Source organism: Pholcus phalangioides, unplaced genomic scaffold (assembly GCF_987345545.1).
Source record: "Pholcus phalangioides strain wild (caught in Gottingen) unplaced genomic scaffold, Ppha-v1.0 ptg000003l_1, whole genome shotgun sequence".
Classification (NCBI taxonomy): domain Eukaryota; kingdom Metazoa; phylum Arthropoda; class Arachnida; order Araneae; family Pholcidae; genus Pholcus; species Pholcus phalangioides.
The window spans coordinates 12,506,490-12,524,141 of NW_028301596.1; the positions used below are offsets into that span (position 1 = coordinate 12,506,490).

The 17,652-nt window shown below is 42.8% G+C and overlaps 1 protein-coding gene across 2 annotated transcripts in view; it reads left to right on the forward strand.

The window, feature by feature from the left end:
- LOC149088099 (uncharacterized) overlaps nucleotides 1-15,889 on the forward strand; it is a 109,839-nt gene extending 93,950 nt beyond the window's left edge. For both annotated transcript variants that reach the window (XM_089244314.1, XM_089244323.1), the window contains exons 3-10: nucleotides 1,540-1,687; nucleotides 3,078-3,292; nucleotides 3,409-3,579; nucleotides 3,682-3,780; nucleotides 6,671-6,939; nucleotides 7,968-8,292; nucleotides 9,375-12,427; nucleotides 15,717-15,889. In XM_089244314.1, the coding sequence (XP_089100440.1) occupies nucleotides 1,540-1,687; nucleotides 3,078-3,292; nucleotides 3,409-3,579; nucleotides 3,682-3,780; nucleotides 6,671-6,939; nucleotides 7,968-8,292; nucleotides 9,375-12,427; nucleotides 15,717-15,780 (4,344 nt within the window). In that variant the 3' untranslated portion in view covers nucleotides 15,781-15,889. The remainder of the gene's footprint in view (nucleotides 1-1,539; nucleotides 1,688-3,077; nucleotides 3,293-3,408; nucleotides 3,580-3,681; nucleotides 3,781-6,670; nucleotides 6,940-7,967; nucleotides 8,293-9,374; nucleotides 12,428-15,716) is intronic.
- The last annotated feature ends 1,763 nt before the right edge of the window (nucleotides 15,890-17,652 follow it).

Here is a 17,652-nt window from a genome sequence, read left to right on the forward strand (position 1 = left end):
TTTCTTTCTCATTTTCAGCAGGTGCCAAAGGTAGGGGGTATCGTGAAAAGTGTTTCATTGAGAGATTAACTTAACAAAATATCAGGGCTCGACAATGCTGAAATAAAGAGACGATATATCTCGTCAGTGTCACTCAAAGGGTTGATCAGACTGACGTTGTTGTTTTTATATAAAGCCAGATTATTTCATTAATATTCTAAATATTCCTTTCAGCTGTTTCTAAAATTTTCCTGATCCGCATTATAACTGCCGCATTTGAAATTGCGAAGCCTCAACAAATTGCCACCTATTTTCAAGTTATCTCCCTCACTAGGATACAAATGCTTGTCATGACGTGCGTGGCTTTCTAGGAAGAGAAATACTTACTTTTGTTTGGAAAAAAAATATTTTTGTATTGTTTAGAGATGAGTTTTTTGTGGTCGGCTGAAGTTGGTTTTCTGTGGTTTCCAACTTCAAGGCGCAAATGCGAGCCGATCTCCCCGTTAAAAAGTCTCGCCACAGAGAGCAACAGTCCTACAACGATAAATCATTCAATCATAACACTTCACTCATAGTTAGTAAAACTGGGGGCAGATGACAGCACTACACATAACAAAGCATTACACAGAAACAAAACTTTACGTCAGGTTGCACTACACGTACACGCACATTCCCGCATGTACCGATTCGCTGGGGGGTTGCGGGGGGGGTGCATGTGTGGTGTAGCAGTAGTGGGTAGGGCCTCGGGGAATCCATGATGCTCTTAAGTCAGCCACCTCGTTGGGCAATTTGCCTGTTGTGGCGTTGTATTTGTATTTGTATTTGTTTATATAAATATAACAGTTTCCCAAACTTTCATTCTTTTTCACACACAAATTTCCCCATCAGAATTTTTTTTTTCTCTCATCGTTCCCAAACTCAAGCAAACCCATAGGATCCTATGTTAGATCCGTAGATTCTATCGCCCCCCCCCCCCACTGGACCATTCGATAGAGTGAGCGAGTGGTGAAGTGAGCTACCTAGTGAGTGAGTGGCCTAGTGAGTAAGTGACATAGGGAGGAAATGAGTGACCTAAAGATCAAGTGAATGACCCACCTACTGAAATAGTTATCGAGTGACATTGTGAGTGAGCAAGTGAGTGACCCCGTTCACTCATTTGTTCATTCACTCGTTCCATTGTTCATTTGCTCCCTCGATCATTTTCATTCACTCACTAGCTCACCCGTTCATCTCTTCACTCGTTCATTCACTCAGGTTGAACTGTTGTCGGTGAATTTTCCAGACACGGAGGTCCTCCGATGACCTTTAATTGGCTAAATCTACCGAACACTTACCAATGACATTATTCTCCCAGTATATATTTCGTCGCACGCGTGTCTTTCAATTCTGTCCTGTCATTGCGCCTGTCGGTGCTCACGAGAGCTATAATGGGGGCGGGGGGGGGGAGAACAGCTTGATTCATTATCGTTACGTTGTTGGACATTTTATGAGGGTGGGGCCCGGAATCGCTCACGATTATTAATGTTATTTGTTATCTCTTTTATATGTGCATACACACAGACGAAGAAGATCGGTGGCGGCGGTTTCGGCGAGATTTACGAGGGCCTCGACATGGTCACTAGGGAACTGGTCGCCCTGAAGTTGGAGTCGGCGAAACAGGCGAAGCAAGTGCTCAAAATGGAAGTTGCTGTCCTCAAGAAACTACAAGGTAATGAACGCATTTAGTCACTCGCATGTTCTCTCTCCTATCACTTTCATGCACCGAATTCATCATTCTTAGCGTGCATATTGGGGACTACCCGAAGAACGGTCAATTCATTATCGGTGTATCAGGTCATCCCATAAATAACATGTTTTCGCATGAAAGATACTGACCGAGGTGAAATTTCGTACCTGAGAATTTGCCTGCCCTGACCGTGTGAGTGTTGAAGTGAGTGATCTAGTAAGTGACTCTATGAGTGACTAAGTGACCGTATGAGTGACCAAGTGAATAGCTGAGTGACCGGGGAGGGGTTGAGAGACCGTATGAATGGACAAATGGATGCTTGAGTGACTATGAGTTATCACTATGAGTCACTCGGTCACTCACGCAGTCACTCACTTGGTCATTCATATAATATCTCACTCAACCATACAGTCACTCACTCACACGGTCACTCATACAGTCAATTGCCAACTCATTTAGCCACTCATGCGATCACCCACCCACTCACTAGATCAGTCATATGTCATTTCCTCACCCATACAATCACTCCCACTCACACGGTCATTTACTGGATCACTCATATGTTAATTTCCCCCACCCATACTATCACTCATACTCACACGGTCATTCTCTTGGTCACTCATATGGTCATTCCCCTAACCCATACAGCCACTCACACTCCCTCATGCAGTCACTCACTCACTAATACGGTTACTAAACCACTCATTTGGTTACTCATATAGTCACTCACTTGATCACTCACCCACTTTGTCTCTCTCACGGTCAGGACAGGCGAAATGTACCTCGGATGAAACGTGCCAGGGGTGAAATTTCCAGATCCAGACGAAGATGTGCCTGGAGCACAATTAGTTTTTCCTAGAGATTCAGCAATCTGCCGTCTGTCAACCTGTTACCACAGATTCAAAGCCGCACTTGAAGAAAGCCATGGTTTTGAACGAGAAACTGCATTTGACCATTTTGCGCCAATTCACCTCTTAAACCAAGGGTTCCCAAACTGTCGCGTCTTAAACATTTCTCTGGGGAATTCAGTTTAAGAAACTGCTACTAATCAAACCGCACAAGCGATTCGTAAGTATTCCTTTGTGGACGAATTGTCACACGTCAGACTGTGCATTAGGAGTGTATGTGTGTGGCCCTACGTGACCTCTCTCTCCCCCCCCCCCCACGTTCCGAGGAGGGTATCCCAGTTTTTGGATCTGTGGAGGCCCTATAAAAATTGCAGTGAGATCGAAACACCGGCTTCTCATTTCTTATGACCAGGAGTCGCCCCAATTCCTTCCACCATGCAGTTTTTAAAATACTATTGCAATACGTGAAATACTATCATAAGCAGGTTTCTAAATACTTCATGCTGTTTTCGTTTATCGCGCAGGAAAAGACCACGTTTGTCGGTTCATCGGATGCGGCAGGAGCGAGCGGTTCAACTACGTGGTCATGCAACTACAAGGCAAGAACCTGGCGGAGCTGCGGCGAAGTCAACCGAGGGCCGCCTACAGCCTAAGCACGACGCTTAGGCTAGGGCTACAGATCCTCAAGGCCATCGAGAGCATACACGAAGTTGGGTTCCTACACAGAGACATCAAACCTGTAAGTTGCTCCTGGCTCTCAAATCGAGGGCTTCTGGTACTTTTTCCTACACTGACATTAACTAGTGATTACCTCAACGTGTGTGACGACTTTTAATTTCCCTTATGAATTTCTAGTCTAATTTCTCGATGGGTCGGTTGCCAAACACCTGCAGGACCGTCTACATGCTGGATTTCGGGCTGGCCCGTCAGTACGTCACAGCCACGGGAGAAGTGAGGGCCCCCAGGGCGGCTGCTGGGTTCCGTGGCACCGTTCGCTACGCATCCATCAACGCCCACAAGAACAAGGTAAAGAGTTAGTTAGTCTGAATTTCTAATACGGACCTGTGCATAGCCGGATAGTTGACAAGTTGCAGAAGTTATAACTTCAATTTCTCTCCTCAATTGTAGGAAATGGGTCGACATGACGATTTGTGGTCTCTTTTCTATATGCTGGTAGAGTTTGTTAACGGGCAATTACCATGGAGGAAGATCAAAGACAAGGAACAAGTAAGACTTTCACTGGATTTACGGAAAATTAACCGCCGGAAAATTCACCGACAACATTTCGTCGCAATTGACCGATAAGAAAATTCACAACTAGGAAAAGTCACCGACGAAAAAGTCACCGCTGGGAAAATCCACCGACAACAGTTCGCCAGTGACCGAATGATGGAGCAAATTAGTGAATACGTGAGTGACCGAGTATGTGAGTAACCGTATGAGTGAGTGGGTGACTTTCTTTAATGAATGATCAATTGAGTGAGTGACTATATGAATGACTCACTCACTGGCTCACTGACTTACTCACCTACTCAGTCACTATGTCGATGAATTGTTTGATGGTGAATTTTTCTAGCCGTGACTTGTTATGTCGTTGAAGTATGTGGCAATGAATTTTCCGCACACAACGTTTTCACAGACACGTTTCCCCCCACCCCTAATTTGACATTTCTGACGTCAATAATCGAAGATGGTCCCGCTGATATTTTCGCTACACCCTGATGAATTGACTTCTTCAGCTTTGAATGGCATTGGGAACAAAGAATACATCATCAATACTGAGAAATGCAAAAAATATTTTTATAACACATTTTAATGGTCGAAAGTGTCTAACCCGCAATCTTCGGCTACCCAAATAGATGACAACAGTATTTTTACGAGCATTCCTCACAGCCTTAATACACTTTTGTGACTACAAAGGGTGTCTCAAAACTGCACTCAAAAATGAAAGGTGTGATAAGGCAAACAATTTTTTTCAATGGAACACACACAGGATCGCTTCCAATTATTCAGAAGATACGGGCGTCGTCCACTGGAAGCGAGAGCATGCGGAAAGCAACGCGAGCAGCAAGACCCTACATTGAGTCCGACGACAAAGGGGACGTCTGACGTCGTGCACAGAAAACAACCTTTACACGCTACTCAGTTCACGACTGCACTCCATGTGCAGCGAACACGAGTGTGTTCGTTAAGTAATCGCAAGCAAATATTGAAAAAAATAAAACAAAATTGTTGAGAAAATTTATGAAGTCCGTACTTGATGAGACATCTGACACAAACTCGCAGAAGCGTTCTTGTTGTAAATAAATAATTATATTTAAAATCGATCACTACTACCATAAAACAATCCATGAACGGCAATTATCAAATATACAGCTTCTATGTTCACGCGGAAAAGGGGGAAGAGAGAGAGAGAGAGAGAGAAATTTAGTGTATGGCGCAAAAAACAGTAAACAACCGCGCTACAACAGGCGTGAGATCCCATTTGAATCAGAAATTTTCGTCGTCTGCTCAGGGTTGTGTTTTTGACAAGAAAAAAAAAAGATTTAAACTGTCAAAAACATAAATGAATGCTTTTGGATAACAATTTGAACACAATTAGTATATAACACGATGAGAAACTTACCGTTTTTTATATTAAAATGTTTTATTTTGTAACACTAATTTATTTGCGGTAATTAAAACAAAATATTATTTTCAAGCACTTTGAATACAGTCATCTGCGCGCGACTTGTTCATCGCTTCAAGTCGCTTCCAGTGAACGACCGGCCTCTCACGTCATGAGGAGGGGGCAAGAAAACTTCTTCCTTCCAGTTACAGGCAATATCGAAGCAAAATATATCTAAGCCGCCTTTTCCTGCTTTTATCAGGGGGTCTACCCAGTTTTTTTTTTGTAGGGTCCTGTTTTTGGGAAAATTTTCTTTATTTCTGTGAAAAAACGGAAGTAAGTAATTTTGTGGGAAGCGGAATGATCTAGTTAATCTATCATAAAAGACATGAAATGCCAACTTAGTTTTTCATTCAGTTTTATTTTGTGAAGGATCCGTTTTCCAGATCCAAAATCTTGTGAAGGGTCCGTTTTCCAGATCCGGAATCTTGTGAAGGGTCCGTTTTCCAGATCCGGAATCTTGTGAAGGATCCGTTTTCCAGATCCGGAATCTTGTGAAGGGTCCGGGAAACGGACTCAAATTTTGGCTGGAAAGACCTTTGCTTTAATGGTGTAATGCAGGCATCTTCAACACGCTCCCTGAAGCACCCAGAGTCTTCGATTTTGTGCTCGCGAGCATTGTGTGTGTGTGTGTGAGAGAGAGATAGATCAACTTTCCAAGTAAAATCTCCCCGCCTTGTACAAACTGTACTGATGGATTGAAATCACCCTGATTTCATGCATTGATGTGTCAAACTTGCCGTAGGGAGCTCTTCTTTTGTTGATTGGTACAGACAGTGCTCACGACCAGAAAAAGGTTGAAGGCCTCTCGTGTAATGGTATGGGTGTTCAAATACGTTCCCCCCTCCCCCTTGCCACTCCTAGGGTTACTGTAGGACTCTTTTTCTTTTCTTTTTTTCATGGTGCCAAAGGCAAAAATATGAAATCCGCATGTACTGACCAAAAACTTATTTATGATCCCAACTTCTATTTATTTTTGGCTTGACGTGTACAATCACCCTCGTCCTTCATTTTAGTAATAGAGGTCTGAGACACCCTGTATATATATATAGTTTTCAAACTTTTTCGACTTGCGGCTCCCTCGCCATGTCATCGTTTATGCCCCTTTGGAAACGCGACGCACACTTTGAGAAATACTGATGAAATAATGTCTTTTATCATTACGTTTTTATTTGACTTTCATAATTTTGTCTTTTTTTTATATTTCATATGTGTCTTTTTTGTTTCTGTTCATGTCGTGTGTATTTCCTAAATATATATATTCTATTCATTAATTATCATGTAAGTTTTTAATCATCCGTACAGGCATCACAGCCTCTGGAGGGTAAATATGTTCTACAAAAATTAAGTTTAAATCTTTCTGTACGCGTGAAAATTAATAGATTTGATTTGATTTGAATGTGAAATTCGAGCGATTACTCTACTACAAGGACGGTTTTTAATTTCCAGGTTGGTGCGATGAAGGAGAAGTACGACCACCGTCTGTTGTTGAAACATTTGCCATCCGATTTCCGACAGTTTCTGGATCATGTTGCGTCCCTGGGCTATTTCGATCGGCCCGATTACGCGATGCTGGCCGGGCTTTTCGAACGCTGCATGAAGAGGAGAGGGATCAAGGAGTCGGATCCTTTCGACTGGGAGAAGAACTACACGGACAATTCCATAACGACCACGGTCACCACTTCACCAGCCGTTATCTCGAAGCCCCCACCAGCCGGGTAAGTATGGCTAAAATGAGGGGGGGTGGGGGGGGAGGGTATTCTTAACTTTTTTTCAGCCGCGACCCAAAATCAATAAGATCAGCTGCTCGACCCATGGGACTGTTTGTTTTACAAAATTAATGAAACCAGTGACGAATTAACTTTGTATCGTGGCCCATATGAGGCCGCCCGGCTGTAATTGGATTCGTACGCCCTATCCCGGAAGCCCCTGTGACTCAAGTTTGGGTTTTGACCAGCTCAAGAATCCCTGGCTGAAAGTGAATTCGTACGACCCATCTCGAAAGCCCTGTTTGGGCTCAAGTTTTGGTCGTGACCCATAAGAAGCCCAGGATGTAATTGGATTTATACAACCTATCTCGGATGCTCATGCGAATCACGTTTGGGTTGCGACCCGTAGATTAAGAGTTCTTGGGCTTTACGTGGTTTTGTACGAGAAATCTCGGAAGCCCCTGTGAATCAAGTTTAAGTTGTTATGTATAGCCCAAGGGTCCCTGGCTGTTAGTGGAATTGAACGGCCTATCCGAGAAGCTCCTGCGACCTAATTTTGGATCGCTACCAATAGGTCAAGAACGCGTCTTAGATGGTAATAGATAAAAATATAGGTAAGTCCTCGTCAGGATCGTCTTTGCAGTTGATCCTGCACGCAGGATCGACCTTTGGAGGGGTCACAAAAACTTGGGGGGGGGGGGGAGCATGAAAATTTTCTTCCCGAGAAATTTTGAGTCCCAACCCTTCAAAAAGCGTTTCAATTAACAGAAATTGGTTAATATAGCATATATTGGTTAATGTAACACAAAGAGTATTTTCTTTCGATATTTCAATTTTTTCTTCGAAATTTTACATTTTTTTTCGAATTTCCCGTTGGCTTCGGGGGCAGGGGCCCCCTGAGCACCCTCCTGCACATGCCTTTTTGGTCCTCGTCACATACACACACACACAAGCACACTTCATTGAATATCGATAATTCAACGAATATCTTCATTCCTTATACCGATAATTTTGTGTGTTTCCGTTCTCGTGAGCAGGACCGTTCCTCCAGGAACTCATGGCACAGACAACATGCTCGATGACAACATCATGGCCAGCTTCGAGGACCACGGTGAGAATTACAAGGCCGGAGACGAGACGGGCAAGTCTGGTGGCGTCAAGGAGAGCCACCACCATCAACATTCGCAACAGCAGGTTCCTTCGAAGGCGGTGCAGCACATACAGTACCTCCAGGAAGTCCCTGATAACATTCCCAGGCCGCAACTCATTGAGAACAACAACTACTACTACAACAGTGGGGCCAACGCCGCTAAGCAGGCCGCCGAGGAAGACGAAAACGTCGGACCCGACGGCAAAGTCGAGGTAATTATCGCTCGAACGCACGTTTTAAATTTTGGATTCGGTCCAATAACTGAACACAAAGTGTGTGGAGAATGCTTGAAATATTTTGTTGCACACAAACCCTTTTTCGAAACAGATTCATTACAGAGCAGGCATTTGTTTTCACTTGAGAATGTGAAAACAGCTGCATATGTTCTATTTATCCAATGCCATATGCAAGAACATCCGGAGGTCACGTGAGAAAACCATTCATATGATTAATTATAACAGCATCACATAATTAACTATGATGCAGTCATAATTATCATAATGCAATTTACGATTCATGAAAATTATCTTTTATTTCCTGATGCATTCGTATAAACGTCGTTTCAAGTAAGGTTAAAAATACGGGAAATTTCGTAAAAAAGTTGGCATAGCCAAAATTAGAGGAATGTCTCGTAAAATACGAGTCAAATCTCCATTCTTTATTAGAGGTGGGAACGATTAAAAAGTTTATCTGGTTAATGAAAATTTTTTAATCGATTGTTAATCGACTGATTAATCGATGATTAATCGATGCTATAAAAATATATTGCATTCATTTCACACACCTATTCGGCAGATATAAACAAATATAGGAGTAGATTAAGAAATTAGGGCTGTGTGCCCGCTTTAGGCAATTTAATATGCTGAACATAATTGTGTTAAAACATGAAAATTTTTCACTTGGATTTTATCAGTTTTTAAAAAAATCGGTTAATGTAGTTTAATCACTGATTTCGAAACTACATTCGATCATACTGCTGTGCCACCTCGTTGGGCATTTTGCCTGTTGTGGCGTTGTATTTGTATTTGTGCTGGTTTTTCCTAGAAATTTCTCCCAAATGGTACTTGTGAAAAGTCGCCGGATCGACCCTAAACTAAGAAACCCTCGCCTCTTCCCCACCAAAATAAATTACGTTAAATGTCAAAAAAATATATTGCACAGAAAATGTTAGCACCACATGGTCCGAAATGAGAAAAATGTGTAAAATTGGCCTCATATATTGCTATCAAGTACCAGACAATGTTGTACAGCATATAACACGGTGCATTTTTTTTCTTCCAATTCACATCAATAGAAGATGGAAGTCGAAGAAGAGGAGGAAGAGGAAGAAGACGACGACGAAGAAGAGGAAGAGAGGAAGATCGAGGAATTGAACGCCGCCGAAGGGAAAGAAGGCCGCAGAAAGACAACGAGCCCCGGCCACCAACAACAAGTGGCCGAAACGAGTGACCGCCTGCCCGAAAAGAAACTCGCTGACAGCGATGCTGTTGTCCAAAGCATGCATAGGCTCCGCATCGAGGAGCAGGATCGAAGATGGTCGTCAGCTCGCGAAGAAGGAGTCGTTTGCCCCCGGAGTCAGAGAACCAGTCCACAGCCAAAGGATGTGGACGCCAGCCATCAGGATTCCAGTAGGAGACCCCCGGACACGCCCAAATCCCCTTCGATGCCGGTGGTCTGCTCTCCTGACTCCAAACAGCTGAGGGAGCCCCTGAGACACCGTAGGTTTTATTCGGGTGGCGGCGGAGGCCGGACTCGTTATTCCAGGGACATTTCGGTGACGCAGGTTGCCGTCGCTGACGACGACAATATCTCCGCCCTACAACAGGTGACCAAGTACGGTGCGGCGGCCCTTACTCTCGCTTCGAAATGGCAGGTGTCTTTCGACGACAGCGAAGAGACTGACAATGAAATAGAAGCAGGTAAGGACCAACTGACTTCCCCGGAGCACAGGCCGTTATCGGGCCAGCAACAGCTGGACACCTCTCCGAGATCTCCTCGGATATTCAGACCGCCGGCGTCGTTGGATAACACGATAGATCCGATGACGGATATTGTCGAGCCACCGAAAAGGTTCTCCGGTAACCTATCCGATATACCTCCAATCAAAAATATACTCGAAATGGAAAACAGGTCGTTGGGTGACCCGAGGGAAAAGTTCCTGAAAGACAAGCCATGCTGGAAGCCCAAGCGCCGACCGGTCCGTAAAGTGCCATCGTCGTCGTTGTCGGTGGTGACAGCGACGCAACACCTGAAACCTGCGTGCGATTTGATCGCGCCAGTCATAGAAATTGATGAGATCGACTCTACCGGGAAGAGGAGAGCCAGCAGCAACGTCGTCGTCACCGCGAACGTCGACTCGTCTCCGCTGTCCTACAAAGCCTGGAGCTGGAGTTGCCCCGATCTGACAACAACCTTCAGGACAGCAGCTGGCCTGAGCTTCAAACAGAGCAGTTCCGAAAGCAACGTCAAGGAAGTCATCAAAGTGTCCGAACAAACTTTCTTCCCACTGGACGGGAAGAGGAACAGGAGAGCCTCGTTACCCCTGGCCTTCCTGCCTCAAGTTCAGCAGCCGGATGAGAAACCGGGGATAGCGAAGCGGCACTCGGCAGAGATAAACGCTCGGAGTTACGTCACTTACAGCCCGACTGTCGGCCTGACCAAAGACAGCGTCCCGACCAGCCAGAAAAACCGAGGAGACGATTCCGAACCGAAGCCAACGAGGCGGCTCAGCAGGGACGTCGAATCGGCCCCAGTGACTGGGAGTCCTAGACCCAGGAGCATATTGAAGAAATCGGGCTCCGATCAACCGATCGCTTGCGACACTCGAAAAAGCGAGGACCAGCAGCAGCACCAGCCTTTCAACAAACTCGTCGTGACGACCGTGGAGTGGAGTTCCGACAGGAGGGTGGGCAACGTCATCAAGGTGGAGGTCGAGAGCCCTACGTTAGAGAAGAAATCCCCACTGACACCAGTCACCGAAATAACCCGACTGAATTTAGATGAGCCATCGGTCTATTTCGATGCTCGGCAACCAGAGGAAGAGAATTCCGCCGATGATATCCTCCGGCACGGCAGGAGAGGCAGAGAGGAAGACGAGGATTTCGAGACACCTCCGAAGGACGAAGACAACGAGGACCAGCTTATAATGACAGCAATAGATACTAGTCGCATATCGCCTTTCCCGAACGGCAGAGTCCACCACGATTCCCCGCTGGAGAACGAATCGTGTCAGCAGAAGGAAAATAATTACCTCGAGAGCGACGTTCCTTCGAGAGTGTCTGGAGCTGCGGAACGGTCCGTGCAGACGCGGTATCTTCCAGAGGAGCCTTACGCCCAATCGCCTGAGGGCGGCGACGACGTCCTTCCCTCGACCATTCCTACGAGGTTGCTGGACACTCGTCGGGACACGACTCCGGACACCGATTCCGACAGCTGGAAGAGGACGAGGATGACCGCCGCCGAAGAGAGATGCCGACAGTTCCCGCTGGCGTCGAAGCAGCAGGGCCGGAGGAGACCTCGGTCGATCGCCGAGGGGAGCAACATGAGGTCCTACATGACGTCGTCTCCCGGTGACCACAGTCGGAGCCCCAACGAGAGGCGCAGAAGCGCGCAGCTGAGCGCCTTCTCGCCCAGGATCAAGAAGGACGACCGATCCTCGCCTTCGATGCGAGACTCGCATTTCCAGTCTAGCCCCGGTCACGCGATCCACCTGCCAAGCAGTCGCAGTGCCTCCAGCTCAAGAGACGATTCCGAGAGGTTGGACAACCAGCACGAGGTCGCTAACGGTGGCAGCAGCAGCAGCAGCGTGCAGAGGAGATGCGACCTCTTCGCGAGGTCTTTGAGTTGGGATACGAAATTCCGGAAAGACAGGCAACAGACCCCTACGTCGCGCAAAGTGAAAGAAAACTCCTCGGAAGACAAAATCAACAGAGATATCTATGACGGCAGGGGCAAATACCCCAGGAGACGTCACAGAGCCGGGGCCGTCAACGGAGTCTCTCGGATCCCGAGGCCCAAAACTAGGCAGCGCCTGTCTGAATCGGACGGGCACTTGTACATGGATGCTGCAGCTCCGTCGCCCCCGCCACCGCTATCTCAAAATTACAACGCCGCGGATATCATTCGCGGAGGCAGCAGCCGAAGAGGAGGTTACTTCGGACAGAAGCAGAACGAACAGAATATCCTACAGACGTCTTCCCTCGTCACTGCCTCGATGCCTATTCTGCAGGCAGACGGCGAGTGCGACGTCGTCCGGGTACCTGGTGACACACAGAAAGGAATATACAGGAGCGACACAGCAATGCCAAAAATGAGGGCCGATAACCTCCCGGCTTGTTCGCAATACAGGTAAGTTCTCGATTTAGCCATCATTTGATTTTTCGCACCGTCTGCACTAGAAGGTGCAGGGCTCAAATTCCGACGGGCTTGTTTGTTGCTCCCCATCTATCAAACAACGATATTTCAATAGATACTATAAAATATCTAACAGGAAAGGGTCCTAAGGTGTCATCCCCAAAAAATTATGAAACAATTTCAGTACATTTTCATTTCACCCAGGAACACATGAAAACAAAAATTAGTGGCGGAGTGTAATTATTAAAGCCATTGGATATCGCAATCCGACGTATGCGAAATCTTTTTTGCAGTATATCCAATGGCTATAGGTGAAATGGACGACTACAATGACGTCACAAACTTCGCGTGGAGGCTTTCTGTTTTACAAGGTAATGTCCCCCCCCCCCCATTCGAAGAACCCGTATCCGCTTATGAACTACCATATGTAAAATTTTACTGAACGAAATTTAATGGTAGTTGTTTCTGCTCCTATCGAACATGTGATACTACAACAAACAAACCACAAAAAATTCGAGTCCCAAGACAGGTTGCAGACGTGCATGTGTCATTACACACACACAACACGTAGATTTGAAAATTTAGTTAATAACATTAATTTTGCTTCAATTCATCCCTACAAGAGCAAAAAAAGGGGCAATTAACTCATAATTAGGGTTACCACGGCTACTACTACAATCCGGGACCAATAGACCAGGTTGTTTCATCATGTGATATATTATAATAAACACGTACTATAAAAAAAATATGGGAGATGGTTGATTCCAGTTTTCCTAGGATGGTGGAGGGAGGTGCAAGGACAACTGAAAAATCAACATATCTTCAAAACTTGTAAATACAGTATAAGGCAATACTAGGGAAAGATCAACGTGTGTAGACGCAAAATTGCAAGAAGGAACCACGACTAAACGCGGTTCGGAATTATATGAAGTTTCTTCATACAATTCCGAAACGCAATTTTGCGTTAGGTTCCTTTTTGCAATTTTGCGTCTACGCACGTTGATCTTTCCCTAGTATTGCCTTATACTGTATTTACATTTACAAGTTTTGAAGATATGTTGATTTTTCAGTTATTACACACGTTGGTCTTTCCCTAGTAGTAAAGGTAAGGGTTTCGCCCGAAAGGTAATTCATTTCTACAGTATAAGGTGCTGGGGAAAAAGTTTAATCCTTTTTATAAGTGGAAATTACAAATCACTAAACCTCCCTTCAAAATGTCATATCAATTTCAATGAAGTAGGCAGGTGCAAACTAAGGGGTATAGGGAAATGTTTTTCCATTGAGAAATCAACTTTGCAAAATATCTGGGCTTGCGTGTGATAAAATAAGACGCTTTATGAAGACGATATATCTCGTCAATGCAGCTTAAAGGGTTAAGGACTACCGAAAAATTACCATATCTCGACAACCTGTTGATATGAATACGACAACTAAGCATTTTCCAGTGGAAAAAAAAGTTGATGAGTGCTACACTGTCTCAGAAAAAAATTGCTGGACTTTACGTCTTCACCTAGAAAAAAGTATATGAGGATAACATTTAAAAAAAATACTTCTTTTCCCTACAATCTTCATCATTCTGGATGTCACCGATCGAGATAAGGGGCCGTTCAAGTATTACGTAAGCAAATTTTTAGCCATTTTTGACCCCACCCCCTTGTCAGCAAAATTTCGTCATCAGCTCTGCCCCTCTGAATCCTAACTCATATTTTCATAAAGGTTGGTTGCTGACGTAAGCATTATTCAAACCCCCCCCCCCCTCCCCCCTGTCATCAGCAAATCGGAACCCCCCCCCCCCCATCGATGATGACGTAATAATTGAACGGCCCCTAAGTCATAAATAACTTGCTTTGGAATCTTCTTCCAAGCCTGTTTGATTGCTTCCATAAAATCATGTTTATTTCCATACTGCGTACCATTTCTATACACTTCTCGTGCCAAAATGCCTCACAAGTTCTCTATTTGATTCAGATCGGAACTCCAGGCTGGCCACTTAACGAGTTCCGCCGAATTGACTTCAAACCAAGACTTTGATACATGTACAGAAGAATTTTCTGCTGAAACAAATACTGTACAGAAGTTATAAGAGGTGCCTCTGGTAGTAGATTTTCTGCTAGAATGTCTTGATACTCCCCTTGAGGTCATTTTGCAGCTTATGAACGTGATTGGAGTTTTGTATCCTTTTTCCTTGGGATACAAAACTTCCCCAAACCATCACTAATCCACCTCCGAATTGGCGTTTAGAAAATATGGCTCTGTCACGGCTTAGGTCATGTCAGTAATATTTAAAACCATCAGATCCATCTAAATCGAACCTCTTTTCATCAGAGAAAACAACATATCACTTGTGTACCAAAACCTACATACTTTTTGGTGCATTGAACTCGCTTTTGTCTGTGCTGTTTTATAAGGAGAAGTTTGCACTTCACTTTTGCATACTAGACATTCGGATTGTCTTATACACATTACGCACTGTTCGACTTGTACAAAGCAAGTTGAATCTTCTTCTGAATTATACCAGAGAATTTTTTTCTCGTAAGAACTGTGAATAATCGTCTTTTTTTTGACGAACGGTAACAGAAAGAAACCTTCTTGTTTAAGCTTTCAGTCCATAATTATTGGGTCCATTTACGAAACTGTCACCAACCATTTTCAATCTCTCTCAATTCTTCTCGCATTCCATGGCCAGGCATCACGTTTTCTCTGAGAGAAAGCTTATCGCCCTTTCAATGTCCAGTTAATATGCTGCCTTTGGCATCTTCGCACTTTCAGAAAAAAAAAAAATCTGATTTCACAACTGATCAAAACAGTCTCGACTGTTACGCCAACATGAGAAAAATGCAAATTTCTTTCTTCGACGTCAGGAAAAACACGCGTATGTCCTCATACTTTTTTCTAGGTTCTTTTTTCCAGGAACACTGAACAACCATCCACAACGACTTTTGCTGGTTCCTTGCCGGGACGTCCGCGAGGGGGATTATGTAATTATGTAACAGGCAAGCTGTTGACAAGGACGTACAGTAGTACTTTTTATTCACGAGACACGTGAGATTCAAGTTTTTATCGAGGGACGAAGACATTCACGAGGGGTTCGATTTTAACCTTCATGGCGAAGGGTTGTCAGCTTCGCACGTTAATGTAAAGTTCTGTATTAACATTAAATAAAGGAATTTTCCATGTTCGCCACTCCGTATACACCTCACCGACCGTCACACAATTTATTTTATGCACACTCTGTATAATAGTTATAGTTATGATTGCCTTTTTTTTTCTTCTTCTCTTACAGAAGACGCAGGTATCGTCCACTAACAGTTCAAGACCTACCCATGACAGGCAGTGAATCATCTTGAAATTATGAAAAAAAATTAAATTAAAAATTAAAAACTATATTATAGTGAAAATATCAGCACATTCGTGCAAAATAAATAAAACTTTCGTGTGATAGACGTTACTTATACACATATAATATAAATATAATTAATAAATAAGGATTTGTATAGAGATGGACTTTTTTGCCTTCAAAGAGGAGAAGAAGAAGAAAAATTTGAAAGAATTTATGGTGGTTCTAGTCATTTGTTCGATTTAGGAATTTAGAATTTTTTTTTAAGAAAAAAGAAATATCATCAGAAGATGAATATATATATATATACATATATATATATATTAAAAAAAATTATTATAATTTAGCCATGTTATACTACTTATAAATCAACAAGTTGCCATTGTTCTAATCGCTATCTATCTATGGATGAGAAAGATAGCCAATTTTTTCAAAAAAGAAACTGCTGGAGAATCGTCGCTTTTGCATTTATTTTCTCACCAGGTGCTCAGTAATCTTTTTTCCAATGTGCATCATGTTCACTGCTTGTGTGTTGTATGTTCCCCCCCTTACTACATAATTTTTATTTTGAGTCCTTATACATTTTTTGGGACATTAACAGTTGGAAATACAATTTCCTATTCAAAGATTCCTAATGTTAGTTCGAGAAAAGAAAATTATAATAACACTACTGGAATCAATGTTCAACTTTCTTCCATCCTTATTGCAAATACATATATATATGTGTGTGTTCAAATGCGTGTATATGTATGTGTATATATATATATATGATATATATATTGCTCAAGCTATATTATAGATAAACGGCACAGTTGCTATGAAATTTGCTTGCTTCCACCTACGACAGATAAGATTTTTTAGTTATGATTTTACTTCCAAAAATATCTCACTTATCTTGTGCATTTAAAAGAAGCGTTTTCAGCATTTTACGCTGGATTTTGTTTTTTGGATGTTATAATCGCTTCAATGATACGAATATCAATGGTCATATTGGATACTTTTTTGATGTTAGAGGTACAAAGCATCGTATAAAAGAGAGCCTTAGTACTTAAATGCCTTTCTATGGGAAGAAACTCATATCAGTCAATCTTTTCATGCCTTTCTGAGACAGGAAATAAATGCTGATCACACAGGCCTGCAAATATAACTTTTAATTAATTTATTCATTTTAAATAATAAAAATGAATAACAATACGTATATGCATAATTTTAACCCAAATATTATCGATGAAAACGATAAAATCAGATATTAAGTAACGGTGAAAAATCGTAAGATAAATCTGTAACAATCAGCTTTCAATTCTCAGACTGCTTTTCCATCGCAGGCCTGTGTCGTATCCAAAGTATTTAACTAGTACATAGTTCAAATGCTGTATTGATTATACATGTATAGCATTTTTTCAACGTGATTTCTCATGCTAAATATTAGCATAGAAAAAGCAATGCTATTTTACAGTTTTAGGTTTAAATATTTCTCAACGTAGCATAAAAAGGCTTCAATATATAGCTTCGACTATCAATTTGAAATTTGGTATTAACTTGAAAATAACTTTTTTCCCCATATTATAACTATTAACGAAATATAATTGTTTTATAATTTACGTCACTTTAATTGGGACCACATTACTTGTAAGTCCCAAAAATTTTATTTAATTTGCTTTGCATATGAATAATTGCTATTGCCACTCAGTTGAGAATTTTTATGTTTAATTAGATTCAAGTGGTACAAGAAGTATATTTTCGTATATAACTTTACGTTCATAAGTTTTTCTATTGAAAGTAGAATTTGTAGAAGAATTTAAGGTGCACAATCATTAATAATTATCATTAGATTTTTATCATTTCCTTTTAAATAATTATGTAATTCATGAGGGTCTTCAAC